This window comes from Rhinopithecus roxellana, chromosome 5 (genome assembly GCF_007565055.1).
Source record: "Rhinopithecus roxellana isolate Shanxi Qingling chromosome 5, ASM756505v1, whole genome shotgun sequence".
In the NCBI taxonomy this organism is placed as follows: domain Eukaryota; kingdom Metazoa; phylum Chordata; class Mammalia; order Primates; family Cercopithecidae; genus Rhinopithecus; species Rhinopithecus roxellana.
In genome coordinates this window covers 133174898-133202759 of record NC_044553.1, presented here as the reverse complement: position 1 = coordinate 133202759, position 27862 = coordinate 133174898, and the positions used below count along the sequence as shown (strand labels likewise).

The 27862-nt window shown below is 42.7% G+C and overlaps 2 protein-coding genes across 9 annotated transcripts; one reads left to right on the top strand and one right to left on the bottom strand.

The window, feature by feature from the left end:
* Positions 1 to 1025: 1025 nt before the first annotated feature.
* On the bottom strand, positions 1026 to 10091 carry ZC2HC1C (zinc finger C2HC-type containing 1C). 5 transcript variants are annotated; one of them, XM_010382663.2, is made up of 3 exons: positions 9919 to 10091; positions 7753 to 9109; positions 1026 to 1590 (listed from the first exon to the last, which is right to left on the bottom strand). In XM_010382663.2, the coding sequence occupies exons 2-3, from the start codon at positions 9088 to 9090 to the stop codon at positions 1327 to 1329; spliced, it is 1602 nt and encodes a 533-aa protein (XP_010380965.1). In that variant the 5' UTR covers positions 9091 to 9109; positions 9919 to 10091; the 3' UTR covers positions 1026 to 1326. The 5 variants fall into 5 exon arrangements, with proteins under 5 accessions (XP_010380965.1, XP_030787179.1, XP_030787181.1 ...); XM_030931319.1 differs by having other exon boundaries at positions 9718 to 10043; XM_030931321.1 differs by having other exon boundaries at positions 9983 to 10036.
* A 93-nt stretch (positions 10092 to 10184) lies between these two features.
* On the top strand, positions 10185 to 26167 carry ACYP1 (acylphosphatase 1). 4 transcript variants are annotated; one of them, XM_010382661.2, is made up of 3 exons: positions 10185 to 10459; positions 16172 to 16263; positions 25736 to 26167. In XM_010382661.2, exons 1-3 carry the CDS (start codon positions 10297 to 10299, stop codon positions 25949 to 25951), a joined length of 471 nt encoding a protein of 156 aa, XP_010380963.1. In that variant the 5' UTR covers positions 10185 to 10296; the 3' UTR covers positions 25952 to 26167. The 4 variants fall into 4 exon arrangements, with proteins under 4 accessions (XP_010380963.1, XP_010380964.1, XP_030787183.1 ...); XM_010382662.2 differs by lacking the exon at positions 10185 to 10459 and adding an exon at positions 15695 to 15801; XM_030931323.1 differs by lacking the exon at positions 10185 to 10459 and adding an exon at positions 15716 to 15740.
* The last annotated feature ends 1695 nt before the right edge of the window (positions 26168 to 27862 follow it).

Sequence of the window (27862 nt, the reverse complement as noted above, 5' to 3'; positions counted from 1 at the left end):
AGGATTTTGTTGTCTGTCTAGCCCTGTTGTCTAGCTCAAATTGAGCAGTTTTTCTCCAGTATTTTAAACTAACAATTTGAGTAATACAGAACAGTAATCCTAGGATTTCTATCTGTTGTACTAACTTCACTTCTATTTGAACTGATAATACTCTCGCAGACATTATCAGTTCTCTCATTTCACGTCTGGGACTCATTCACCTTGTTTAATTTTAAATCTCCAGACCTCATTAATTGAGGGTCTAACTTGCGCTAGGCAATATTCTACACAGAGAAAATTAAGAAGATTTGATCCCTTTCCCTTCAGAGTTTACTGTCTCAAATAGAAGTTGACTATGCTATAATTGCCAAGGGCATGTGACACTGTGCAATGTCCCAGCTTTGTTTTGTTTTGAGACGGGCTCTTGCTTTGTTGTCGAGGCTGCTCTTGAACTCTTGGCCTCAAGCAATCCTCCCACTTCAGCCTCCCAAAGTGCTGGGATTATAGGAATGAGCCACCATGCCCAGCCTATCTCAGTTTACTTTGATGGTAGATATTGCTGCCTCTAAACAGTCATTTAGCCAAACCGATTTGAAAGTAGAGTGCTATTAACAGCTAAAATGGAGGTTTCTTTCTTAACATATGAAACCCATTAGAAAAGAACAAGTAGAGAGAAGTATAGTGTGTTTCCCCCCAACACCCATCCCGACCCTGTAAAGTACATAAAGATCTTTCCTTTATTACACAGTACACCATAGGGAAGGTTTAGGAGACATTGGTGCCTTAACCTTACATACTTGTATTGGTTTTTGGCCAGGATCATGCACCAGGGAGACCAAGGATAGATTGCCATTAATAATGCCTTACAGCAAAATTGTATTATCTTTTATAAGAGTTACCATCTGGGTGATCATGCCCCTCTGATACCAACACATCCTAATAACTCCAGCTTCTACAAAAGCAAGAGTTAACAGGAACTCTGAACATACATGCAATGACAGGAAGGCACAACCAGATGTAGGCACTTCACTAGCACAAAGCACAAGTCAGGCATGCAAGAAGAGAGCTTTAATGGAGCCTGCTCACGACTCTTCAGTGTCTTCACCCGTCAATTCTGAGGGCAATAACATAAAGCTTACCAGCCCAAGGTTGTAATTTAGTGGGAAGCTGGGGCTTCCTTCTGCCTCCTGCTGCTTAGCAGTGGCTCTCTCCTCACAGACTTCAACTCTGCAGGCAGATCTGGGAGCTGTTTGATTTCTCTCTGCTTTGCATCAAATTCTACTCCCATTTACTGCTGAAAAGAAGCAGAGCTTTCTGACCTATCCAAAAGTTCCCATTGTTGTCTGCTCAACTATAATGCTTCCTTGGAGGTGGAGGACGGTTCTTGATGGTCTTACACTTGGGAATGTGTTGCTCAGCCACCTTGGGAGCAAAGTGGTGGCTACAGTGAGGACACTGAATGTAGTCTGGGTTTTCTGCAGGCAGGATGGGAGGCAAGTGTGAACGGTTTTCACCTTTGGCAGTTACCTGCTGGACCTCTCGAGCCTGGCGGAGCGTATGGATAAAAGATTCGTGCTTCTGTCTCCAGTTGTTCTTCCGAGGAGGTTCAGCCTGTAATGTAAAAGGGAGACTGATCATTCAACTTGGCACCTGTCTCCTTCCTGAGTCTCTTTTAGAATAACAGTAAGAAAATGAAAAGGGTACTAATCTGCAAGGTCAAAGAACAGGAAAGGAGCAACAGTGGTAACTGACTTGCCAGCATTGAGGCAAACCAAGGGCCTGCAAAGGAGGTACTGCTGAGAGGCAAGCCACTTTCCCAACAGAATCCAGAGACGTTCAGTGCTTGGAAGTACCAGATAGTGGAAAGTAAGGAGGTACAGGACTGAAAACAAGCAGGACCCCACGGCTCCTCCCACCTTACGCATCCAAGTGTCCAACACCCAGGCACACTCACAGAAGAGCGAGGATTTATTCTCTGGAGAAATTGAACCAGACAGACCTCTGACTCAGGAAATCCAGACGGTGGAACTGGATTAATCTTGGGGCTGAAAATGGGGATTAAGTACAAGTGTACATACCAAATTATGGAACTGTCAGCCTCCTTCCCCTGCTCAGCCCCCAGAGTACCAAGCAGATTGACATCCTCATAGGAAAAAGAGGGGTTCTCTGGATACACGGAGCAGTCCAGAGAAAAGCCTTCAGATACTGACCTTGGGAGACGCTAATTAAAAGACTCACTATTTGGTAACTTTAATATGAAGATCCTTAGTCAACAAGCCCCACTTAAGCTTAAATATGAAAGGACAGCCAGGAATCATCAGATATTTACTAAAAGCTCTAACAAGAAAAAGCCCAGAAAGTCCACAAACAAAACCTAGGAAGCAGCAACAAGGCAGGCAGCAGAAGAAAACTTTCTTTTAACATGAGACCATATCAACAAAATGAGTATTAGAAGAGATTATGTCCATAAAACAAGAAGAGTATGCTATGAAAAAAGACAACCAGAGAACCAGAAAGAACTATTATAAATTAAAACTTTGATAGCTAAAAATAAAAATTATTTAGAGGACGGGCGCGGTGACTCATGCCAGTAATCCCAGCACTTTGGGAGGCCGACGTGGGCAGATCACGAGGTCAGGAGATCAAGACCATCCTGGCCAACACAGTGAAATTCCATCTCTACTAAAAATACACAAAATTAGCCAGGTGTGGTGGCGCACGCCTGTAGTCCCAGCTACTCAGGAGGCTGAGGCAGAAGAATTGCTTGAACCCAGAAGGCAGAGGTTGCAGTGAGTCAAGATCATGCCACTGCACTCCAGCCGGGGCAACAGAGCAAGACCCTGTCTCAAAAAATAAATAAATAAATAGATAGATAGATAAATAAATAAATAAATAAATAGAAATGTTGTAAACTAATGTCAAGAAAATTTCTCAGAATGGGAAAAAAGATGAAGATGGAAAGTAAAAAGAAAAGATTAGAAAATTAGAAAGTTAATCCTGGAAGTCCAACATGTGACCAGTAAGAGTTCCAGAAGGAACACAGAAAGCACAAGGAGAAAATTATTATTATTATTGTTGTTGTTATTATTTTTGAGATGGAGTCTCACTCTGTTGCCCAGGCTGGAGTGCAGTGGCACAATCTTGGCTCACTGCAACCTCAGCCTCCTGGATTCAAGTGATTCTCCTATCTCAGCCTCTCGAGTAGCTGGGACTACAGGCATGCGCCACCACACCCAGCTAATTTTTGTATTTTTAGCAGAGATGGGGTTTCACCATATTGGTCAGGCTGGTCTTGAACACCTGACCTCAGGTGATCCACCTGCCTCAGCCTCCCAAAGTGCTGGGATTATAAGCATGAGCCACAGCACCTGGAGAGGAGAAAATTATTAAGGAAATAATACAATTAATATTCCTAGAATTAAAGGTCACACATTTTGAGACTGAAATGGCTTACCAAGTATCCAGCACAATTATTGTAAAGTTTCAGAATTTCAAAATAAAGAGAATCCTGTAGCCTTTTTTAAAAAAAAAAAAAAAAGGTTTCTTGTAATGAAACAGGAATCAAAATGGCATTAGATTTCTCAACAATACACTGGATGCTACGAGCTAGTGGGAAATACCTTAAAAGTTCTAACAGATAATCACTTTCCTCCTAGAATTCTGTACCTAGCCGAAGCATCAAATGGGGGCCTGTTACACAGATAGTGTCATTCATTCCAAGACAGCATACCTGCTGTGCACCTTTCTTAGTAAGTTTCAGCAAAGGAAGGAGTAATGCAAGAACAAGGAAGACACGATGCTGGAAACAGGGGACCCAACAAAGAAGAGAAGCAAAGAGAAGTCCCAAGACAATGGGTTTGCACCAGGCCTAGAGAATAAGCAGTCCAGGTTGGAGCAGAAGGGATCAGAGTGGTGGAAGGGAGGTTTTCAGAATTAAAAAATCAAACTGATAGATTATGAGAGGTGTTTGAGCATTACAAAAACGTTAACAGATGTCTGATATCAGATGGATCATTGTGGGGGGAAAAAAAGACAGGTATGTAGAAAATGAAGGAAATGAAAACATACATCCATTATTAACTCTAGGTACATGTGGGCAGAGACAGAATTTGTTCACTCATTAAAGAACAAAATGTACATGATCATTACAATGCGAAAGCTAACTTAACAAAAACTTGTGATTCAACTACAGTGGAAGGGTAAGAGAAGGACAACAGTAGGAGAGAGGGAATATGAAAGAGAATTTCACTCCCAGCTTCCAAGAAGTTACCAGGTAGACCAGGCATCATGGCTCACACCTGTAATCCCAGCACTCTGGGAGGCTGAGGTGGGCAGATGACTTGAGGTTAGGAGTTCAGGACCAAGTTGGCCAACATGGTGAAGCCCTGTCTCTACTAAAAATACAAAAATTAGCCGGGCGTGGTGACAGGCGCCTGTAATCCCAGCTACTCAGGAGGCTGAGGCACAAGAATTGCTTGAACTTGGAAGGCGGAGGTTGCAGCAAGCCAAGATCAAGCCACTGCACTCCAGCCTGGGCAACAGAGGCTCCGTCTCAAAAAAAAAAAAAAAAAAAAAAAGGTGATGTAGAAAATTGATAAGAAAATAAACATATTATTTAGAAATATGGAAAGGCAGGCCAGAAGAACCATCTAACAGAACTGAAGGCTGCCTCCGGGGCCTGAATTAGGGGCTCCAGTATAGGTCAGTCAGTACTACATGATTTTGTAAATGCATGCAAACACTATTAAAATCTTTTTTTTTTTTTTTTTTTTTTTTGAGATGGAGTCTCGCTGTGTCGCCCAGGCTGGAGTGCAGTGGCGCGATCTTGGCTCACTGCAAGCTCCGCCTCCCAGGTTCACGCCATTCTCCTGCCTCAGCCTCCGAGTAGCTGGGACTACAGGCGCCCGCCACCACGCCTGGCTAGTTTTTTGTATTTTTAGTAGAGATGGAGTTTCACCATGTTAGCCCGGATGGTCTCAATCTCCTGACCTCATGATCCACCCGCCTCAGCCTCCCAAAGTGCTGGGATTACAGGCTTAAGCCACTGCGCCCGGCCACACTAAAATTTTTAAAAGAGAAAAAGACAAACAGCTCTTGGTGATCTGGCATTGTTAATGATGAATAATAGGAAGAGAGACTATTGAAAGAAAAGAAAGGATCCTTCTGGAAAGTCTCTTGCTGAAACAGACAAGAAGGCAAGAGAGTGTTAGTGACGGTAACCAGGAACCTTTAAAAGATTCGAAGGCCAGGCACGGTGGCTCATGCATGTAATCCCAACATTTTGGGAGGCCGAGGCGCGTGGATCACAAGGTCAGGAGTTCAAGACCAGCCTGGCCAAGATGGTGAAACCCCGTCTCTACTAAACATACAAATTAGCCGCTGTAGTGATGGGCACCTGTAATCCCAGCTACTTAGAAGACTGAGGCAGAGAATTGCTTGAACCCAGTAGGTGGAGGCTGCAGTGAGCCGAGATCACGCCACTGCACTCCAGCCTGGGCGACAGAGCAAGACTCTGTCTCAAAGAATTTGATCAGGGGAAAGTTCCTCAAGTGTATGAGATACTTTAGTAATTTACTTCTTATACTCTAATTCCTCAGTTTTATTCCTCATTGTACTGAAATTCTATTCAGTTAACACTTATTAAGCACAAAGCACAAAGATATGTTCCCTGTCCTCAAAAATGCTTACAGTCCAGGAGAGAGACGGGGTGTGCGTCTGCTGGAAGTTACGTGAAGATTAAAGGATACCAGGAAAATCACCTGTTCTTGAGTACTCTATAGGAATGACAGGAAGGTACAACCACTCAGCTTCCAAAGGCACAGCACTCTGGAATAAGATTTGAGACATTACCAGGGTGGTGCGGGTGCATCTTAGTCTAGGTCTCTTCTGTCTTGGTGTCCTCAATGTCACACATTCCCCCAAACTAGTTGCCATAAAGCTGAAGCATCTTATCTCAGGAAACTAATTATTTTGCTTCACCGTAACTGTATTTGCGAATTTAAGAAACACAAGATTGTTTTAGGCTCTGACCAAAAATAAATTGCTACAGTGGGACAGAGTGAATTCCCAGTGGATTATTGGGTTGAACTGAAAGAAAACAGGAAAAAACAGTGAGTGGCCATCACATTATTCTCTGCAAGAGCAAAATGTTGATTTCTTCTTTGGAAACTAGATTTCAGGGAGATGATCTCTGAACATGGATGGGACTTCCTTGTGATTTCCCCAAACTGTACTGAAAAAAAGAACTCTAATTGTAAACAATTTCTTCTAACAACCATCATATAAATGTGAGTTTTTAAAGGCTCCAGCAAATATCAGAAACTGTAAGGTCCCAATGGACAAGAGGTGCCAGCACAGTGGAGGGAGGGTTGGAAAGAAATGAAAACAGAATGACACTCTCTTATTTTTCTGGAATATTAGAAGTAGACAGGGCCTCGGAGATCATACAGTCTACAATTTCCCAAACTTTAGTCATCTGCACTTTCACTTCATCCTTACAATTAATTAATATTTTTCTGTAAATTTATGATCCCTGGAAATCAGGGGCTTAATATATTGTTATATTTTCCTAACATAACACTGAAACACTAAACACTAAAACTACTAAAATAAAGTTTGTCAGCATGCCACACCTTGAGAAATAACCATTTTATAAACCAACTGGCAAAACCTTGACATGTCATTCATTTATGAGATAATCTTCTCCAGATATGTCCAAATGTGCCTACGAAGTTCACCTAAATTTATCATGTAAGTGTCACGAAGCCCTTACTTTTTACAACCTGGTTTTTCTAAAGTGAGAAATAATTGGCAAGGGCATGGTTTGTTAGATAACCAGAAAGAAAGTCCTTTTTACCTTCAAGGTGTTTACATTCTAAATGGGGAGAAAAAGAATTCCAAACTTAATTGTGTTTCATCTATTTACGAAGAAGCTATGTCAACACTGATCTTTTTTTTTTTTTTTTTTTTTTTTTTTTGAGACGGAGTCTTGCTCTGTTGCCCAGGCTGGAGTGCAGTTGTGCGATCTCAGCTCACTGCAAGCTCCACCTCCTGGATTCATGCCATTCTCCTGCCTCAGCCTCCTGAGTAGCTGGGACTACAGGCGCCCGCCACCATGCCTGGCTAATTTTTTTGCATTTTTAGTAGACATGGGGTTTCACCATGTTAGCCAGGATGGTCTCGATCTCCTGACCTCGTGATCCGCCCACCTCAGCCTCCCAAAGTGCTGGGATTACAGGCGTGAGCCACTGCGCCCACCAACACTGAGCTAATCTTAACAGAGTACTTAAAGGACTGGTCACAGATTCTAGTCTTGGGAGGTGGCAGAATACATTGCAAAGAGTGAGGCATTCTCTCCAGGTGACAAAAGGCTGCATTTTTTTCTTTAGATTTTTTGTGTCTTTTAAATTTTCTACAGTAAACTTTTATTACTTTTATAATCCAAAGGACACAAATTCTTGGTCTAGATTTTTTAGTCATTCTAACCAAGATTTATATGCTGACTCTGCCACTTAAAGCTGTTTGTGACCTCAAGCAAGTTACTTAGCCTGTCCAAGTCTTGATTTTTGAACTGATGAAATGAGAGATTATGCGAGGATCACATGCAAAGCTCCCATCACAATGCTGGCATACAGTAGTAATCAAGAAATGTTAATTCTAGACGTCAATTCTTCCTACATGACACATGAATTTTCCCTAAAGAAAACTGATGATGACAAAACAGACCCCTACAATGATCCCCACACCAAGTCACATCCATAAGGTTCTTGTTACCTTGGCTGAAGCTGGCCCCTTCCAGTTCAAGTACTGCTCTAGTTCTGTGCCCTTAGCCCGGGCCCTGGAGGAGTCAAACACTTTCCTCTTGGAACCCCGCATCCTGCTGCAGATGTTGGAGTGTCTCTCCAGCCTGAACAAGAGGAATTTGCGCCCACAGTGGCTGCATTCACCCAGCTGTGGCTCTTCAGTGGAGCCGCTGGAACCTGAGGAGTCTGGTGCCGTGGAGAGACTGGAATTTCTGGCAGATCCCTGCAAAGCACCGCCTGGTGTTTCTGAAGGCGGGGAGAACTTCTCCATCGATGGCTCTGAGACTCGGTCTCGAATGTTGTTATTGCTTGCTACCAGCCTTTCCCTTTTGAGTCTCCGGATTCTATAATCAGAGAGCTGGAATGGACTCGAATTTTGTTGAGACCGTCCCCAAATTTCATCCTCTCTCCTGTCTCTACTAAATTCTTCCTCAAAATCAAATTCTGGGGAGAAGACAGCTTTGTGCGTGGTGTTGCTGTTATTACCTTTAACTCTGCTCCTGGGGAATATAATTTTCTGTAGCTCTCTGTTTTCATTTTCCTTGGCCTGTTCCTTTTGCGTCTGGATCCTTCTGAGTTCCTCCTCTGTCTTCTTCAGCTTTCCCCTCAGGAGAATCTGCTTTCTTCGGATTTCCTCCTCTAAGCTCTCCCCTGCAGCTTCTAGTCTTCGGATCTGTACCCACTCAGTCCTGTCCAAGTTTGCCAAGGCCTTCTCCGCCTGCATGGTAGCAAGAACAGGATCAACCACAGAAAAGTTGACCTGGTTCCTCACATCAAAGTTCCTGGATGAAAACTCTCTCAGTTCAGGGGCCCTTGGGTAGACATTCTGGTCCCCATCAGTGCCAGACTCACCTGTACTGCACGACTTCCTGTGGACCACGGGTTTCAGTGGGTACGCCCGGTCCACTCCAACTCGTTTCTTTGTAAAGGGGATAAAGTCCTGGTTATTGGCTTTGGGATACCAGGATTGAGGGCCTGATGAGTAAAACAAACCATTCCCTTGGCCCTGGGAATCACTTCCTGCATCTTGGTGGCTGATTCCAGTACAGTGGGGATAGGAATAGCTCCGGGCTTTTGTGTGGGTGTTCCATTTGGGGTGAGTATAGACTTTATCCAGAGTCAACTCTTTGTTGCTCAAAAGCTGCTTCTGGAAATTGTTCCTCAGGTGCCCCTTCAAGGACTGCTGGGAAGAGTCACCTTGTTCGTAAGAGTCTTGCTTGGCTGAGTGGGGCCCTGGAGCTTCTGTTGTATTATGTGGGAGCATAACGCCCACAGGCAGATGTGATGCCAACCGCTGGAGTCCAGCCATTCAGGGCCTGGACTGATGCCTACGGGAGATTTAAACCAGATACATGGGAAGAGTTTGTCTGAGGTTCACTCTCGTCTGCTAAAGCAAACTATTTCTACATTTGCCCTGCCCACATTTCCTTAAACTTTTCTGGGGACAGTGGTGCTGGATCTGCCAAAGCTTCCCGTCAAAAACCAGTTGGTGAGTGATTACTATGCACAAGACAGTGTGTTAGGCCCTGAGGGTAGAAAAACGAAGGTGTTACAGGTGTTCCTGCCACCTAGCTTTCCTTTCCTCCAGCACCAGCCTCTGCCACGCACAGTATACTCTATAGTAAGTGGAAAGAGCATCGGACTGAAAGTCAGGTTTTAGGCCTGTAACAGGACAAGCGACTTCTCCCTTGCTGGCCCCCGTTTCTTCACCTGTAAACTGAAGGGTTCCCTCCGAGTCCAGCCTCACCATTTTACAGGTGAGCAAGCTGTGGTCCAGAGGTAGTGACTGGCACAAAGAGCTCTCAGGGCTTCCCTCCTGCTGGAACCGTGCTTGATTCAAAAGAGCACAGAGGCTGCTAGGGCCTGGAGCAGGTGCCTGGCTGTCAAACCCTCATCCCAGGAGTCCCCTTAGCGCAGACGGTAAAAGTTTTGTAACCTGAGCGTTGAGGGCCACCTGACCTGGCTGCAGCCGGTTTTAGATCCTTAAGGCTGAAGTCACGTTCTGTCTCGAAGGGTCAGCTGGGACGCCCCCACTGCGGACTCCGCCTCTGGAGACAAGTCCTCTCTCTCTCTCCTGCCCTTCGGGCCCTTAGGAGGTTGAGGTGCTGACCCTCTGTCTCCCCGCCCTTCTGCGTACCTGAGGCCCTCGGGCACCGCTCCTGCTCAGGGAAAACCCCAGGGCCTAGTTTCCCAGACCTGACCTCTCCCTCAACCGACGGCCGCGCAGGCGCTCTCATCTAGCTTCTGTGATTCCCGGTGCCTGGAGACCTAGTTACTGGCGGGCCAAGCTCCGCCCCTCGCTGCGAAGTCCTCGGGGAGGCGTGCGCAGGCGCAGTGCACCAGCGACCCGGGGCGACCGGGGGTGGGGATGCGGTCAGCCCGAGCGTCACTTGACCCAGTCAGTGTCCGGCCAACTCTGCAGCCCGGTCCAGCCCTGCCCTTGGGGAGCCGGGGAAGGGCGGGAGAGGCTTTTCTGGGGCTCCATCAAAGAAGAACTTGTACTTTTCTGAGAACGATGCTCCCAGACCTTGGGGTGTGCCCTTCTCTGGCAAAGGGCGGAGGCCCTGGCTGTGCCTCCGCGTGCTTCCGCCGCAGGGTGCAGGCGACAGCCCGCCTGGTGGGAGCGGGGCTGCTGCTGGCCTTTCTCGGCGCGCTTGGCTGCGCTGGGCGGGCCCCAGGTATGGCTGCACGTGCGCGCTCCCTGCTTGTCCTCGCCAAGTCTTTGGAACTTGCTGCCAACGTTTTTGCTACGCAGTATCTTTCCGGGGTAATTTTTGTAGCCAATCTAATTATTTTGATATTATAATGTTTTACTCTTACGTGGTAACTCTAGCCGTCCATACTTAGGGCCCAGGAATGACTCAGCCAAATGTAATGATAATAAAGAACTACCAGATCGAAAATAATCAGTATAACCTGGTTTCAACAGTAAATGATACTCTGTAACTTGTTGACATCAAAAGAAAGTTTATTTTTCTTCTTCGCTTCAGTTCATCTGTGTAGGCCGTTGGGAACAGGCAGTTCGCTTTTTCCCTGTAATTACTCAATTCATGCACTTGGAAAATAATGTAGACAGCAGTCATCAGTGTTAATACTTCAACATGTCATATTACAGCTGTTACCTGTTACAAAGAAATTCCTTGGTGGACCCTCCAGGTCAGTCCTCTTTTTTTTTTTTTTTTTTTTTTAATTCCTTGTTTTCATCCCTAGTTGACTGTACCACCTCTCCATATATGCAGTTCCAGACGTTTCCCACTCTACTCAGGGTCCCAATATCAACTCCCGCAGCTTCCCTCAGCAGAATGTACTGGCTTTCTCTTTCTCTCTCTCTCTCTCTCTCCTCTTCCTTCTCTCCCTTTCTCCTCTGTCTCTGTCTGTTTCTGTCTCTGTCTCTCTCCCTCTCTCCTTCCCTCTCCTCTATGAGAAAGAAGGGCCACTTTCCATGAGTTCTCTTGAATTAGTGCTTTTCAGTACCCTCCGGGAATTGACTCCATCACTTTACCCCAGCGTTTTGTTTTTGTTTTCTGTTTTGTTGGTTTTGGGGGCTTTTTAAAATTTGTTTTTTGAGACAGAATCTCACCCTGTTGCCCAGGCTGGAGTGCAATGGCGCAATCTCAGCTCACTGCCACCTCCGCCTCCTGGGTTCAAGTGATTCTCATGTCTCAGCCTCCCGAGTAGCTGAGATTACAGGCGTCTGCCACCACACCTGGCTAATTTTTTGTATTTTTAGTAGAGACGGAGTTTCACCATGTTAGCCAGGCTGGTCTTGAACTCCTGACCCCAGGTGATCCGCCTGCCTCAGCCTCCCAAAGTGCTGGGATTACAAACATGAGCCACCACGCCCGGACTTTGTTTGTTTTTGAGACAGGGTCTCACTCTGTCGCCCAGGCTGGAGTGCAGTGGCACAATCACTGCTCACTGCAGCCTCGACTTCCACAGCTCAAGCGATCCTCCCACCTCAGCTTCCTGAGTAGCTGGGACTACAGGTGTGTGCCCCTCACACCCAGCTTATTATTATTATTATTTTTTTTTCTGTAGAGACAGGGTCTCCCTTTGTTACCCAGGCTGGTCTCAAACCCCTGGAATCAAAAGAGATCCTCCTGCCTCAGTCTCACAAAGTACTGAGATGATAGACGTGAGCCACAGCATCCTGTCTGCATCTTGTTAACTTCAAGTTATACCTCTCCATAAACTCCATCTCTTTGGTTTTAAAATATACTCAACTTTCTCCTGCGAAACAAACCTTACTTCCCATGACCTAACTTTCATATTATGGTCCCATTCATTTCTCCTCTTCTCCACAAGGCTTCTTAATGGAAATCTCCACATTTGCTGCCCACATATGCTCATCTCCCCGTCATTGTCCAGTTCATTGTGGCCTGGCTTCTACTTTCTCCACTTTATTTAACTACAAAGCTACCAGTGACCTTCCAAAGACAAAAGCTTCATTTCTTCAGCCTACTCATGTGACATGATTGATTGTCCACCCACTTAGAATGCTCTTCTCAGTTCTCCTGTGCCCTCTTGGTTTCTTCTTTCATATTCTCGCTCCATCTTCTTCCAAGTCTCTGGCATTTATCTTTTCCCCATCTGCCCCCTAAATTTAAGTGTTTTCTGAAGCCCTCTTATTTCATATATATATATACTACTTTCCAAGTAGTCTTAACACACAGCCAGGGATGAGACTCACTGGGTTGGACTCTGTGGCTTATTAAGGGGAGGCAAAACTGAAAAGGTAGGCTGGACCTAATCTGGGAGGTAGAAATGCCATGCTAAATTATGCACTTCAGGCCGGGCGCGGTGGCTCAAGCCTGTAATCCCAGCACTTTGGGAGGCCGAGACGGGCGGATCACAAGGTCAGGAGATCGAGACCATCCTGGCTAACCAGGTGAAACCCCATCTCTACTAAAAAATACAAAAACTAGCCGGGCGAGGTGGCAGGCGCCTGTAGTCCCAGCTACTCGGGAGGCTGAGGCAGGAGAATGGCATAAACCCGAAAGGCGGAGCTTGCAGTGAGCCGAGATCCGGCCACTGCACTCCAGTTTGGGCGACAAAGCGAGACTCCGTCTCTTAAAAAAAAAAAAAAAAAAAAATTATGCACTTCAACTTTATTCTATAGGTGAAGAAGAAGCTACTGGGGAGGGAAATGGTAGGATCAGAAGTATTTAGTAATTAGCTTGATTTAATCACTGCACAATGCATACATGTATCAAAACATCACTGTACACTGCAAATATAGACAAAATTTTTAGTTGTCAATTATATCTTAATAAAACTGGGGGAGTGGAGAAATATTTAGACTGATTATTTTGGCTGCAGCATGAAGGTTGGGTTTGAAGAGCAGATATTAAAGGCAAGAACAAAAGTTAGGAGGGCTATGCCATCCCAAGGAGAAGTGAGGAAAACCTCACCTGGGGCAGCAGGCAGAAATGTAAAGGAAGAGTCATATATGAGAGACATGGCAGAAGTAAATTCAATAGGCCAGGCTTACATTTGTAATCCCAGCACTTTGGGAGGCTAAGGCAGGTGGATCACCTGAGGTCAGGAGTTCGAGACCGATGAAACTCCATCTCTACTAAAAATACAAAAATTAGCTGGGCGTGGTGGTGCACACCTGTAGTCCCAGCTACTAGGGAGGCCGAGGCAGGAGGATGGCTTGAAGTGGTTGCAGTGAGCTGAGATCATGCCACTGCACCCCCGCCTGGATGATGGAGCAAGACTCTGTCTCAAAGAAAAAAAAGGAAGAAAACTCAATAAAACTTGTGATTAGTTAGAAGGAAGAGGCAACTAAGAGGGAAGCATGGAAGACTGATGCTATGAGCATGCAAGGGCACACTCCAGAAGCAGATTTGAGAATGGGAGAGGATCATGAGTTTATGTTGTCTTACAGAATTTGAGGTTCCTAAGGAACGATCTTGTGGAGGTGTCAAATGGGCAGTCCCGAAATTTGAGTCTGTAACTAATGAGAAAGACTAAAGCTAAGCTGGCTGTCATTTAAACACAGGTGAAACCTGAAATTTCAACATTTGGTTGAAATCGTTAAAGAAGAGAATGTCTGGAACTACATATATATATATGTATATATTCACGGGAGTTGACTCTGGAACCAAATCCCAGCTCCATCACTTACTGGTTGTGTGACCTTGGATTAAATGCTGTTTCCTCCAAGAACCCTTTCCCAATCTTCCCAATCAGAATTAATTTGTTTGCTCCTTTGTAATATTTTCTGTCCTTGTTATAGCACAGGGCTGGTTCCTGATGAGCTCTCAATGGATTTTCATTTCATAGAATTAAATTATCATGCGGTACATTTTATTGTCATTATTTGCATGCATATGTGCCCCTACACTAAATTAAAAACTCTTCGAGGGCAAAGATTATATATCATTCATCTTTGTATATTCTAGAGTGCCCCATACGTATTAGACACTCAGTAAGTTTTGAATTCTATAAATTTTTTAAAATGAATTTTAGAGAAAAAAATACCATTAGCAAGATACTCTATTTAGAGTTATTTTCAAATATTGCCAAGTACAACATTCAATCCAGCTTGTTCACCACCAAACCCCTGCCTCTCAGCACTCTAAGGTTGCATGATTCTCTAGGATATGGATCCTCACTCTGTAGCAGGGAACTAGCAGAATGATGAATTTCCGTGCCTACTGTCACAAACTCATATCTCATTGTCAGGTCTGCCAACCTGGCATATTCGCATAAGGAGTCTTATGTTATGAAGCAGTGTAATATATACAATCAATCCACAAAGGATCAGTAAACACCAGTTTTCCTTCACACACATTATGAATCATAAAGGTAGCTGGATTCAAATGTTTACACATCAACTCTAATTTTAACCATACTCATCCACATCCCCCTTGACAATTCCCTTTTCCCAAAATAAATTCGTGTAGTTTGGCCATTTGGCTTAGATTGACTGATTCAACTGTAATTCTGGAGCCATTAATTATTTTGCTTGTGCTCTTGCTTTGTTTGATTAGTTATTTGTTCAAGCATTATTTGACATTTTCTTAGTAAAGGAGACCGGTGAGTAGCTTCCAGAAGCCCAGAAGCAGACGTAACCTCCATTGGGACCTCCTGTGCACTTATGCTCCTGTAATCCCCTATTCCAGATTAGTTATGACCCAAACTTTAAGAACTGAATGAAAAAGGACAGAAAGGTTGGATGTATCTACTCAACATATTTATGATGTTTATTTTTTATTTATTCATTTATTTGTTTGAGACAGAGTCTCACTCTATTGCCCAGGCTGGAGTGCAGTGGGGCAATCTTGGCTCACTGCAGCCTCCACCTCCCCGGTTCAAGCGATTCTCCTGCCTCAGCCTCCCGAGTAGCTGGGATTACAGGCGCCCACCACCACGCCCGGCCAATTTTTGTATTTTCGGTAGAAACGGGGTTTCACCATATTGGCCAGGCTGGTCTCGAACTCCTGACCTCAAGTGATTCGCCCGCGTTGGCCTCCCAAAGTGCTGAGATTACAAGCTATTTATGATGTTTAATGTGTACTGTTTGTCTCTCACCTCCAGAATTAAGCTCCTCAGGACAGGGATCCTGTTTTGTTCACTAACGTTTGCCAGGTCACCTAGAACAGGTGCCTGGCACACAGTAGCTGTCAGTCGGTATTTAATTGAATGATTGAATATATCCCAATGTACTTCTTCGTCTATGCTTTTCTCCCCATGAGAAAATGAGAAGAGGGGTGCGCTTGTTGACTGAGATGGGATGAGGGCTAGGTTTGTGGAGGCCCAGCCGAGTTCCTGGACAGATCCCCAACCCAAAGCTTTTGGGTTGCCGGACAACCGCGCCCTGAAATCCCGCCTTCTGGGCGGGCACGGGCCGAGGCGCCCTCTCTGATTGGCCAGCTGGAGGTGATGGGCATGAGAGACAGCGAAGGAGCAGCTATACACTAAACTTCCGGGCGCGGAGGTCTGCGCGCCCTGGTGAGCCGTTGGCCTGGTGGTCCCGAAGTGATCCCGGCAGCCGGTGGGGAAGTCAAGGAGGGTGAGCCGGGAGGGGCCCCCGGGGTGTGCTTGTCAAGTCGATTAGCCTTAAAATGTTAGTAGCAGGGGATTCTGGTAGTGAGGGAGCGGGACCGGGAATGGATGTAAGGAGGTCATCGGTCAGCAGGTGATTTCCCCAGAAGAGGCTTCAGCGGGCAGCTGCGTACCGAAGCTCCCTCTCCCGGCGTCTGGCTCTTCCTTCACACACGCCTTATCATATCCAGTCACGATTCCCATTTCCAGGACTTGGAGGTCGCGGAGAGGTCGCAGTGGTTAAGGATGGACAGGGGTGGGTGTGGCCCTTTCTGACTCAGGCTTGCGGGTCCTGGAATAATAGCCCTTCACTCTTCTGCTTTCCTGGTTTCTGACAGGTTTGAGCATGGCAGAAGGAGACACCCTGTTATCAGTGGATTATGAAATTTTTGGGAAGGTGCAAGGGGTGTTTTTCCGCAAGTATACTCAGGTATGTGGCCTGCAGGCTTTGGGGTGGTAATCTAGGTTGTGGGCATAGGAACAAGGGACATGTTCCTGACAAATGTGAACTGGAAGCCGCTGGCTAGCTGCATGGCAAAGAGGTAGTTTGTAGAGCAATGAGTATGAAAATGCTGTGCAATCGGTAAAACATGGTGTAAATGGAAGATTATCCTGCTGTTATCATTGGTCTTTTTCCAACAGTGCTGCCTGAGCATCAAGACACACATATTAATGAGCTTCTCTCTTCCAAGGGAAATAGAGGGCTTCACCAGTTCTCGCTGTTGTGGCGTCATCAAACCAAGTCAGATTTCTTATAGAAAGGCTAACATTGATTGAAGAGATGGCATTTAGATGACCTGATGTCATGTATATAACATATATAAATGCTTCCTCTGTAGCTGCTGCACTTTCTTCAGACCTCTTTCTCCAAGCTTCCCTCAATTCTCCACTTAATTCCTTTCTATTCTTTTTTTGGTTTTGAAAGAACATTTACCTTTTCCAGCTGACGTTTTTCTTATTAAAAACTCTTTATCCGTTCCAGAATAGGTGATGGGAACACTGAATGTGGAGCCTGGTATTCTTCCTAGAGCAATAAGGGAGTATTTGAGGGGATGGACAAACTGTTGGCAGCCTCTACCTCTGCTTTAATGTGGTTAATCTTCCCTCAACAGGCACACATAAATGCAAGCTCAATTTCCCCTCTGCCTTCTGTAGGTATTGGCTATTGCCTTCCCGGTGTGTCTCTAATCCCAGCAGATAATGAGTTAGGACTGCAGAACTTCTTAAGTGTCTCCTTCCTGGGACTGTGGTACTTAAAATTCAAATTCTAACCTGGAGGGAATCTTTGAAATATGAATGTGAATTGTCAATACCTTTTTTCCTTTTTCTTTTTTTTTCTGGAGGATGGTGGCACAGTCACAGCTCATTGCAGCCTTAACCTCCCAGGCTCAAATGATCCTCCTTCCTCAGCCTCCCAAGTAGCTGGGACCACAAGTGCATGCCACCACACCCAGCTTTTTTTTTTTTTTTTTCTTTTAATAGAGAGCTATGTTGCCCAGGCTGGTCTTGAACTCCTGGGCTCAAGTGATCCTTCTACCTCTTTTTCTTTTCTTTTCTTTTTTTTTTTTTTTTTCTTGAGACAGAGTTTCACTCTTGTTGCCCAGGCTGGAGTGCAATGGCGCGATCTCAGCTCACGGCAACCTCCGCCTCCCGGGTTCAAGCATTCTCCTACTTCAGCCTCCCGGGTAGCTGAGACTACAGGCATGCACCACCACGCCCCGCTAATTTTGTATTTTTAGTAGAGACAGGGTTTCTCCATGTTGGTCAGACTGGTCTTGAACTCCCAACCTCAGGTGATCCGCCCACCTCGGCCTCCCAAAGTGTTGGGATTACAGGTGTGAGCCACTGTGCCAGGCCAATACCTCTTATTCTAATTATTCAGAAATCATTTCTTCCCATCTGACATTCAAATAGGAAATGACTGTTGAAAACAGAATTGCTGAAACTCATAGCAAGAGCTGTGTTCCAATTAGCTTTGCTACCAATTATGCAGGTTAAGTTCCTGTAAATTAAGGTGATTGAGATAATAGCTTCAAAGGTTAGTCAAAGTTGTTGAGGGAAAAGGGCCAGATAGTGGTATATATAGCCCATCTTTCTCTACCTGCCCTTCTCCCCAGTTTAAAGAAAGAATAACAGAATACAGAAAAACAAATATTGATTGGAAAACTGCATATAAAATGACATCTTTTTTTTAAAATTAGGCTTGTAGCTTATTCTTTACTATTTATAATCATTTAAATATATATGTTCATTTGAACAGTTGTTTTGCTGCAGTCTGCTGTTGATATTATCTAGCCTCTTATTATAAATTCCTTCATTTCTAGAGAAGTGGCAAATAATAATTCAGGGACTTTTAAAAACTTGGAATATAATTTACATCCCATAAAACCCATCCTCCTAAAGTGTATAATTTGGTGATTTTTAGTATATTCACAAAGTTGTGCACTAATTCCAGAACATTTTCATCATCCCAAAAAGAAACCCCCTACCTGTTAGCACTCACTCCTCATCCCCTCAGCCCCTAATAACCACTAACCTACTTTCTGTCTCTATGAATTTGCCTATTCTAGATTTTTGTTGTTGTCATTGAGATGGAGTCTCAACTCTGTCTCACTCTGTCATCCAGGCTGGAGTGCAGTGGCATGATATTGGCTCACTGCAACCTCTGCCTCCCACGTTCAAGTGATTCTTCTCCCTCAGCCTCCCAAGTAGCCAGGATTACGGGCATGCACCACCACGCCCAGTTAATTTTTGTATTTTTAGTAGAGACGGGGTTTCACCGTGTTGGCCAGGCAGGTCTTGAACTCCTGACCTCAGGTGATCCACCTACCTCAGCCTCCCAAAGTGCTGGGATTATACACGTGAGCCACCATGTTCACCCTATTCTTGATATTTAATATAAATGGAATCATACAAATGTGGCCTTTTTTTGTGACTGGCTCCTTTCACTTAACATATTGTTTTCAAGGTTTATCTACACTGTAGCATGTATTAGTATCCTATTCCTTTTTATGGCTGAATAATATCCCATTGTATGGATATACCACATTTTATTTATCCATTCATCAGTTGATGGAAATTTGGGTTTGATTTTTGGCCATTATGAATAATAGTGCTGGGAACACATGTGTGCATATTTTTGTGTAGACAATGTTTTCAGTTCCATTGAGTATATACATACCTAGGAATAGATTGCTGGGTCATATGGTAACTTAATGTTTAACTTTTTGAGGAACTGCCAAACTTTTCCAAAGTAGCTATACCATTTTATGTTCTCACTGGCAATGTGTGAGAATTCCAGTTTGTCCACATCCTTGCCAACAATGGTTACTGTCTTTTATGTTAGCCATCCTAGTGGGTATGAGGTAATATCTCATTGTGGTTGTTTGTTTGTTTTTCAGGTATTAATGAATTTAAAAGGATTTAAATCATACGAGGAATATTCTGCAACTACAGTGGAACTAAACCACATTAAAAAAAAATAAAAAAGATAATTGGAAAATCCCAAAATGTTTGGAAACCATATAGCACACTTACTTCTAAAATTGTGGTAGAATACATATAACATAAAAATTACTGTCTTAACCATTTTTAAATGTACAATTCGGTGGTCTTAAGTACATTGTTCTGTTTATCTACAGAACGCTTTTCATCTTGCAAAACTGAAACTCTGTATTCATTAAATGCTAACTCTCCATTTTCTCCTTCCCCCAAACCCCTGACAATCATAAATCTACATTCTATTAATTCAACTATTCTAGTTACCTCATATAAGTAGAATTTTACAGTATTTGTCCTTTTGTGGCTGGCTTATTTCACTCAGCGTAATATCCTCAAGGTTCATCTGTGTTATATCATGAAAGTAAAAACAATTTTCTTTCTTTGTAAGACTGAATAATATCCTGTTGTACATGTGTACTTCAATGTGGTTTTGATTTGCCTTCCTAATGACTAATGATGTTGAGCATGTTTTCATGTGCTTATTGGCATATTTTGTCTTCTTTGGAGAAATGTCCATTCAAATCTTTTTGCCCATTTTTAGTTATTTGCCTCCTTATTCTTGAGTCGTAAGAATATTTTTATTCTGGATACTAGTCCCTTATCAGATATATGATATACAAACATTTCTCCCATTCTGTGGGTTGTCTTTTTCATTTCTTGATAGTGTCTATGAAGTACAAAAGTTTTTACTTTTGATGAAGTCAAATCAAATTTATCTGTTCTTTTTTTGCTTGTACTTTTAGTGTTATGTCTAAGAAATCTTCCTAATCCAAGGTCATGAAGGTTCATGCCTATGTTTTTTGTTTGTTTTGTTTTTGTTTTTTGTAGCTACTGGATTTCCCCAAGTTGCCCAAGCTGGTCCTGACCTCAAGCAGTCTGCCCACCTCAGCCTCCCAGAGTGCTGGGATTACAGGTGTGAGCCATCACACCCAGCTGTCATGCCTATCTTTTCTTTTCCTTTCTTTCTTTTTTTTCTTTTTTTTTTAGACAGAGTCTTGCTCTGTGCAGTGGTACGATCGATTCACTGCAGCCTTCTGCCTCCAGGGTTCAAGCGATTCTCCTGAGTAGCTGGGATTACGGAAGTGCACCACCACGCCTGGCTAGTTTTTGTATTTTTAGTAGAGATGGGATTTCACCATGTTGGTCAGACTGGTCTCCTGACCTCGTGATCCACCCACCTCGTGATCCACCCGCCTCGTGATCCACCCGCCTCGGGCTCCCAAAGTGCTGGGATTACAGGCGTGAGTCACCGCGCCCAGCCGCCTTTGTTTTCTTCAGTTTCATAGTTTACACTCTTAGATGGAGGTCTTTGATCCAGTTTAATTTTTATGTGATGTGAGGTAGGAAATCCAGCTTTATTCTTTTGCATGTGAATATCCAGTTGTCCCAGCACCATTTGTTGAAATGAGTATTATTTCCCACATTCACTTGTCATAGCACCCTTTTCAAAAATCAACATAAATGTAAGGGTTTATCTCTGGACTCTCAATACTATTCCATTCATCTGTATGTCTGCCTACTGTAGTTGAGATGTTTGTCCCCTTCAAATCTCATGTTGAAATTTGATCCCCAGTGTTGAAGGTGAGACATAATGGGAGGTATTTGAGTCATGGGGCCAGGTCCCTCATGAGCAGATTAATGCCCTTCCTGCAGGGTGGGAGGGCCAATGAATTCTTACTCTATTAGTTCCCTTGAGAACTGGTTGTTATTTTTATTTATTAATTTTTTTGAAATGGAGTTTCATTCTTGTCACCCAGGCTAGAGTACAGTGGCACAATCTTGGCTCACTGCAACCTCCGCCTCCAGGGTTCAAGCGATTCTCCTGCCTCACCCTCCCAAGTAGCTGGGATTACAGGCACCCACCACCACACCCAGCTAATTTTTGTATTTTTAGTAGAGATGGGGTTTCACCATGTTGACCAGGCTGGTCTCAAACTCCTGACCTCAGGTGATCCACCTGCCTCAGCCTCCCAAAGTGCTAGGATTACAGGTGTGAGCCACTGCACCTGGTGAGAACTGGTTATTAAAAAGAGCCTTGTACCCCACCACTTCCCACCCCGCCTCACTTCCTCTTTAACCATATGATCTCCGCACATGTGGAATCCCCTTTGCCTTCCACTGTGAGTGGAAACAGCCTAAGGCCCTCACCTGATGCCAGTGACAGGCTCATGCTTGTACAATCTACAGAATCATAAGCCAAATAAAACCTCTTCATAAATTACCCAGCCTCTGGTAGTTCTTTTTTTTTTTTTTTTTGAGAGGGAGTCTTGCTCTGTCGCCCAGCCTAAAGTACAGTAGTGCGATTTCGGCTCACTGCAACTTCCACTTCCCAGGTTCAAATGATTCTCCTGCCTCAGCCTCCTGAGTAGCTGGGATTACAGGCACCTACCACCGTACCCAGCTAATTTTTGTTTTTTTAATAGAGGGGGTTTCACCATCTTGGCCAGGCTGGTCTCGAACTCCTGACCTCATGATCCCCCCACCTCGGCCTCCCAAAGTGCTGGGATTACAGGTGTGAGCTACCATGCCTGGCCCTCAGGTAGTTCTTTATAGCAACACGAAATGGTCTAAGCCACTATCCTTATGCCAATATCACACTGTCTCAGTTACTGCAGCTTTGTAGTAAATTTTGAAATTGGGAAGTGTGAATTCTTCAACTTTGTTTTTCCTTTCCAAGATTATTTCTAGCTATTCTGGGTCCCTTATGTTTCCATGTAAATTTTAGTGTCAATTTTTCGATTTCTGCAAAAGCACTGGGATTTTGATAGAGATTGAGTTGAATCTGTAGATCAATTGGGTAGTAGTATCACCTTAACAATATTAAGTCTTCCAATACATCAATAAGGAATGTCTTTCCATTTACTTAGATAGTCTTTAATTTCTTTCAAGAATGTTTTGTAACTTTCCGTGTATGTCTTGCAGTTCTTTTGTTAAATTTATTCCTAGACATTTTATCTTTTTGATGCTATTATAAATGGAATTGTTTCCTAACTTCATTTTCAGTTTTTCATTGCTAGTGTATAGAAATACAATTGATTTTTGTATATCGATCTTACATCCTACAACCTTGTGAGACTGTTAATTAGCTCTAGTGTGTGCCTGTGTGTGTTCCTTAGGACTTTTTGTATACAAGATATGTCATCTGCAAGTAGAGAGAGTTTTGCTTTTTCCTTTCCAATCTGAATGCCTTTTCTTTTTCCAGCTGTGGATAGACCCTCAAGTATAATATTGAGTAGAGTGGTAGTAGCAGACATCCTTGTCTTGTTCCTGATCTTAGTGGGAAGGTTTTCGATCTTTCACCATTAAGTATGATGTTAGCAGTGGGTTTTTCACAGATTCCCTTTATCAGGTTGCGGAAGGTTCCTTCTGTTCCTAGTTTGTTGAGTGTTTTGATCAAAAAAGAGGTATTAGTTTTTGTGAAATGCTTTTTTGCCATCTACTGAGATTATCATGTAGGTTTGTTTTATTAATATGGCATATTAAGTTGATTACTTCTTGCATATTGAAGCAACCTTGAAAGAAATCCTAATCTGTCATGGTGTACAATTCTTTTTATATGTTGCCTGATTTGGTTTGCTAGTATTTTGCTGAGGATTTTTGCATCTCTGTTCATAAGAGATATTGGTCTATGGTTTTTTGGTGTTTTTTTTCTTGTGATGGCTTTGTTGTTTTGGAGTTTCTTTGTTTTTTCTTTTACATTGGGTTTTTTTTTTTTCTCTTTATTTTTCATTTTTATTTTTTAGCTTTGGTTTTAGTATAAGGATAATGCTGGCTTAATAGAATGTGTTGGGAAGTGTTTCCTCTTATTTTTTTTTAACCCTTAATTCTTGGTTTGGATCTTCTATTTTTTGGAAGAGCTTGTGAAGGGTTGGTAAAGGATTGTTTTTTAAACATTTGGTAGAATTTACCCATGAAGCCATCTGGTCCTGGGCTTTTTCTCTGTGGGAAGGTTTTTGATTAAAAATTCCATCTCTTTACTTGGTATAGGTCTATTCACACTTTCTATTTCTTCTTGATTCAGTTTTGGTTGTTTGTCTTTCTAGGTTATTAGGTTTCTTTTCATCCAAGTTAGTCTAATTTTTTGGCATATAATTGTTCATAGAATTCCCTTATATCCTATCTTTGTAAGGTTGGTGGTAATATCTTCTCTTTTATTTCGATTTTAGTAATTTGAGACTTTCATCCTTTTTTCTTTATCAGTCTAGCTAAAGGTTGTCAATTTTGTTGATCTTGTCAAAGAAGCAACTTTTGTTTTATTGATTTTCTCCATTCTTCTGCTTTCCATTAATTTCTGCTCTAATCTTTATTTCTTTCTTTCTGCTCATTTTGAATTTAGTTTGCTCTTCTTTTTCTAGTATCCTAAGGTGGAAATCTTGGTTATTGATTTGAAGAGAGTTTTTTTTTAGATTGCAACTAGAGTTGGTGATTATATACCTTAAAATGTTGTCAGATGATTGTTCAAGCAAAAATATGGTTATGAGGTAGAATTCACTTTTTGGAATTTTCTTAGGGGAGAAAAACCCTGTTTACTTGTGCAATAGATATTCAAAACTGAACATGAGTCAATAACATTATGCTATCGTTAAAAAAATAAGAACAGAGTTGAGCACACAAATGAAACCAGTAGGAAACACCCATTCTCAACACTGGTCAAATTTTGTAGCGTTCTGTTCAACTCTCAAGAGTTCAGGTAAGGCCAGGTGCAGTGGCTCACGCCTGTAATCCCAGCACTTTGGGAGGCCGAGGCGGGCGGATCACGAGGTCAGGAGATTGAGACCATCCTGGCTAACACAGTGAAACCCCATCTCTACTAAAAATACAAAAAAATTAGCTGGGAGTGGTTGCGGGAGCCTGTGGTCCCAGCTACTTGGGAGGCTGAGACAGGAGAATGGCGTGAACCCGTGAGGCGGAGCTTACAGTGAGCTGAGATCGTGCCACTGCACTCCAGCCTGGGCGACAGAGTAAGACTCCGTCTCCAAAAAAAAAAAGAGAGTTCAGATAAATCACACTGCAAATTTTTAAAGATTTGTTTGACTGTTAAACCTCCTGTTTAAAACTGCACATTCTTATAGCTATTTACCATACATATAAGATAACTCTTAAGAACTGGAGATAGTCAGCTCCCCTGGGTTAATTTGAAGCAGAAGAGGGCAGTTGTTATACCAAGTCAGTTGGATGTGGAGTCTTACTCAAAATTTATTCTCAGCATTCTTCTTTTATGGTATCTTCTTTGGCACTTAGCAGTACATCAGGTAGGCATCTTCTATTTTTCTTCATTCTTTAATTTCCTTTGTATCCTTCAAATGGTTATTTATTTGGTTGGAGTCTGTTTTGTTCATTAAGCAAACATGTCTTTGCTTTGAACATGTCTTTGATTTGATGGATACTTAAATTCCTCATCAAACTTTTTTTTGCTATGCATAACGTTTTCTTTGGCCAACTCCAGCAATTTCCCACATTTTGACATGCAATCATGTTAACTCCCATTTTCTTTTGTAATCCAACACCTTCTATTTAGATAGATTACTTTAACAATCAGTGACTTAATATTCTAATCATAAATTTATACAAATATAAAATTACCTCCAAAACATTGCTACCTTTCCTAAACATTCAGTCTTGCCATAGTTTAATAAAAGGAAAGAACATTAAAAAGGATAAGCCACTATAATGATTAGATGTTTTTCATAAGCCTAAAGGCATTGTGATTATTTAGACAGAAGAGAAGAAAGTCAAGTGAAAACCTGATAGTTACGTAGTCTCATGTTTGCTGTTGAGAGGCTGATCACCAGCTGCTTTTCTAGGAAGACAACAAAGTGGGCTTTGGCTACAACATAAATATATTGGGTTAGACAGTTTTACTACAGTAAGAACAATGGGATGAGTTGCTCAGGAAATTGTGACATACTTTCTAATGATCTTTAAAGATATAATGAACACGAATTCATCTGGATTTTAGGTGTGGTCCTGGTTAACGGCAAAGGGAAGGATCAAATAACTTCATGCTTTTTCCATTTAACATACCCAATAGATTCTTGATTAGGGGAAGGGAAAATGAGCAAGATACAGTTCAGTATTCTAAAAACAATCAGCCTTAGGGGATCATTTCAAAAGCATCTGTTTTGGACTTAAGTCTTTGGTACTTAATCAAATTGACTTCACACTGAAAAATTCCAGTGCCTGGGTTTTATAGGGTAGAAGAAAGACATGGAGTCAAGTGGCCAACACTTCATGTGAAGATAAGCAATGAGATCCTTCCTGCTGTCTTTCTTTTGACTGTTCTGGGCAATATCAAATTAGTTTCAGTGGTTTGATTATAGGCCAAGATTCTGGCAACAGATTGTAGTCTTACCTTGTTTTCCTTAATCTCACTGGATCTCTCTCTCTTTTTCCCCCCTTAGGCTGAGGGTAAAAAGCTGGGATTGGTAGGCTGGGTCCAGAACACGGACCGGGGCACAGTGCAAGGACAATTGCAAGGTCCCATCTCCAAGGTGCGTCATATGCAGGAATGGCTTGAAACAAGAGGAAGTCCCAAATCACACATCGACAAAGCGAACTTCAACAATGAGAAAGTCATCTTAAAGTTGGATTACTCAGACTTCCAAATTGTAAAATAATGGCCTGAATTTAAGTTTTCTAAGATAAACTCAGTGGTTTGGTTTTTATTGTTAATAGAGATAGAACTATTCTGTGTTATATTAGCATTAGTCAAGAAGTTATTTTAATGTCAGATATTTGAATGTTATTATATATGACCTGTATGATGGAAGGTTTACAACTGTACACAAGTCTAATCAATAAAAACGTTAGAGCCTTCTGCTTAGAGTACTTTTTAAAAATCTTCAGTGAACTTCCTTTTGGGCGAAATAAGAGGTATTTATTCAGTAAACATTTGTGGGAAGAGGATTTTGAGGTAATTTAAAGAAGTCTGAAAGAAAAAAAGTTATGTTACTTAGTCATTTCTTTAAATGGTTTCTATGAAATGTTCTTCAAGAAATTGCATGCCTAATAAGAACAAATACCACAAGTTCAATTTGTTAGCTCTGTTCACATGATGTTTGGATGAATTACTTCTGCTGTTGTTTCTTTTCTCTGGGTAAGGAATTCACATAAAGTTATGTTACGGGCTGAACTGTGGCCCACCAAATTCGTATGTTAAAGTCCCAGTCCCCAGTACCTCAGAAAGTGATTGTATTTGGACACAGAGCCTTTAAAGAGGTGATTAAGGTTGAATGAGGCTGTGAGGGTGGGCCCTACTCCAATCTGACTGGTGTTCTTATAAGAGAACATATTGGACATAGAGACGTGTGCAAAAATGAAAGACCCTGTGAAAATGGCCATCTACAAGCCAAGGAGAGGCCTCAGAAGAAATCGTTGCTGCCAACACCTTGATCTCAGACTTCCAGTCTCTAGACCTGAGAGGAAATAGACTGCTGCTGCTTAAATTACTCAGTCTGAGGTATTTTGTTATGGCAGCCCTAGCTATAGTAATAATCATAAACAGTTATCAGGATTTTGCTTAATCAGCCCTAGAAGACTGGTTGGTTGGGTTTGGTTAGTCACTAAACTAGTATATATCAAATGCTTACCAGGTCTGACAAATTTGTTATAAATTCCACTTTAAATAAATTCTCAATGAAAATGAGATAGAAAGCAAAAACTAAGGACTGGTTAACAATTTCAAAACACTTTATTCTCACAGCATTCTCAGAGTTCTGCTCTCCTTTAGTTATAAAAGAAGCTGTGGTGGCATTGGGGAGATTCAAGTCAGTGAAGAGAGTCTTGGTGGTGTTGTCTGTAAATTAAGAGTTGAGCAAAGGCCGGGTGCGGTGGCTCACACCTGTAATCCCAACACTTTGGGAGGCCAAGGCGGGCAGATCACCTGAGGTCGGGAGTTTAAGACCAGCCTGACCAACATGGAGAAATCTCCGGCTCTACGCAAAATACGAAATTAGCCGAGCGTGGTGGCGGATGGCTGTAATCCCAGCTACTTGGGAGGCTGAGGCAGGAGAATCTCTTGAATCCAGGAGGCGGAGGTTGTGGTGAACTGAGATCACGCCATTGAACTCCAGCCTGGGCAACAGCCTCCGTCTCAAAAAAAAAAAAAAAAAAAAAAAAGAGTTGAGTTAGACAGTTTTTCAGCCTTTTCCAGCTCCAAATGCTATAATTCTAAGATGGAAGCCTCTGGAATTATTCATTCATTCAGTGCCTACCATAAGCCAGGCACTGCTCTTGGTAACTGGGATACAGCAGTAAACAAAATATATAAACTCCTTACCTTCACATAGCTTACATTCTAGGGAGAGAAGACAATAAGCAAACATCAAATATATATTGAATTAAACGGTAGTTAAGAGCAAAGGTGAAAATGAGAAAAAAAGGAAAGGGAACACACGGGAAAAAAAAAAAAAAACATAAAAACAAAAGTAAAAGTTACGACATAGTCTTTCATACCATGCCAAAAGGAGATAAGGATTGAGACTGTAGGTACCCGTTCACTGAACCCTGGGATGCGGATCCTTGGCTGG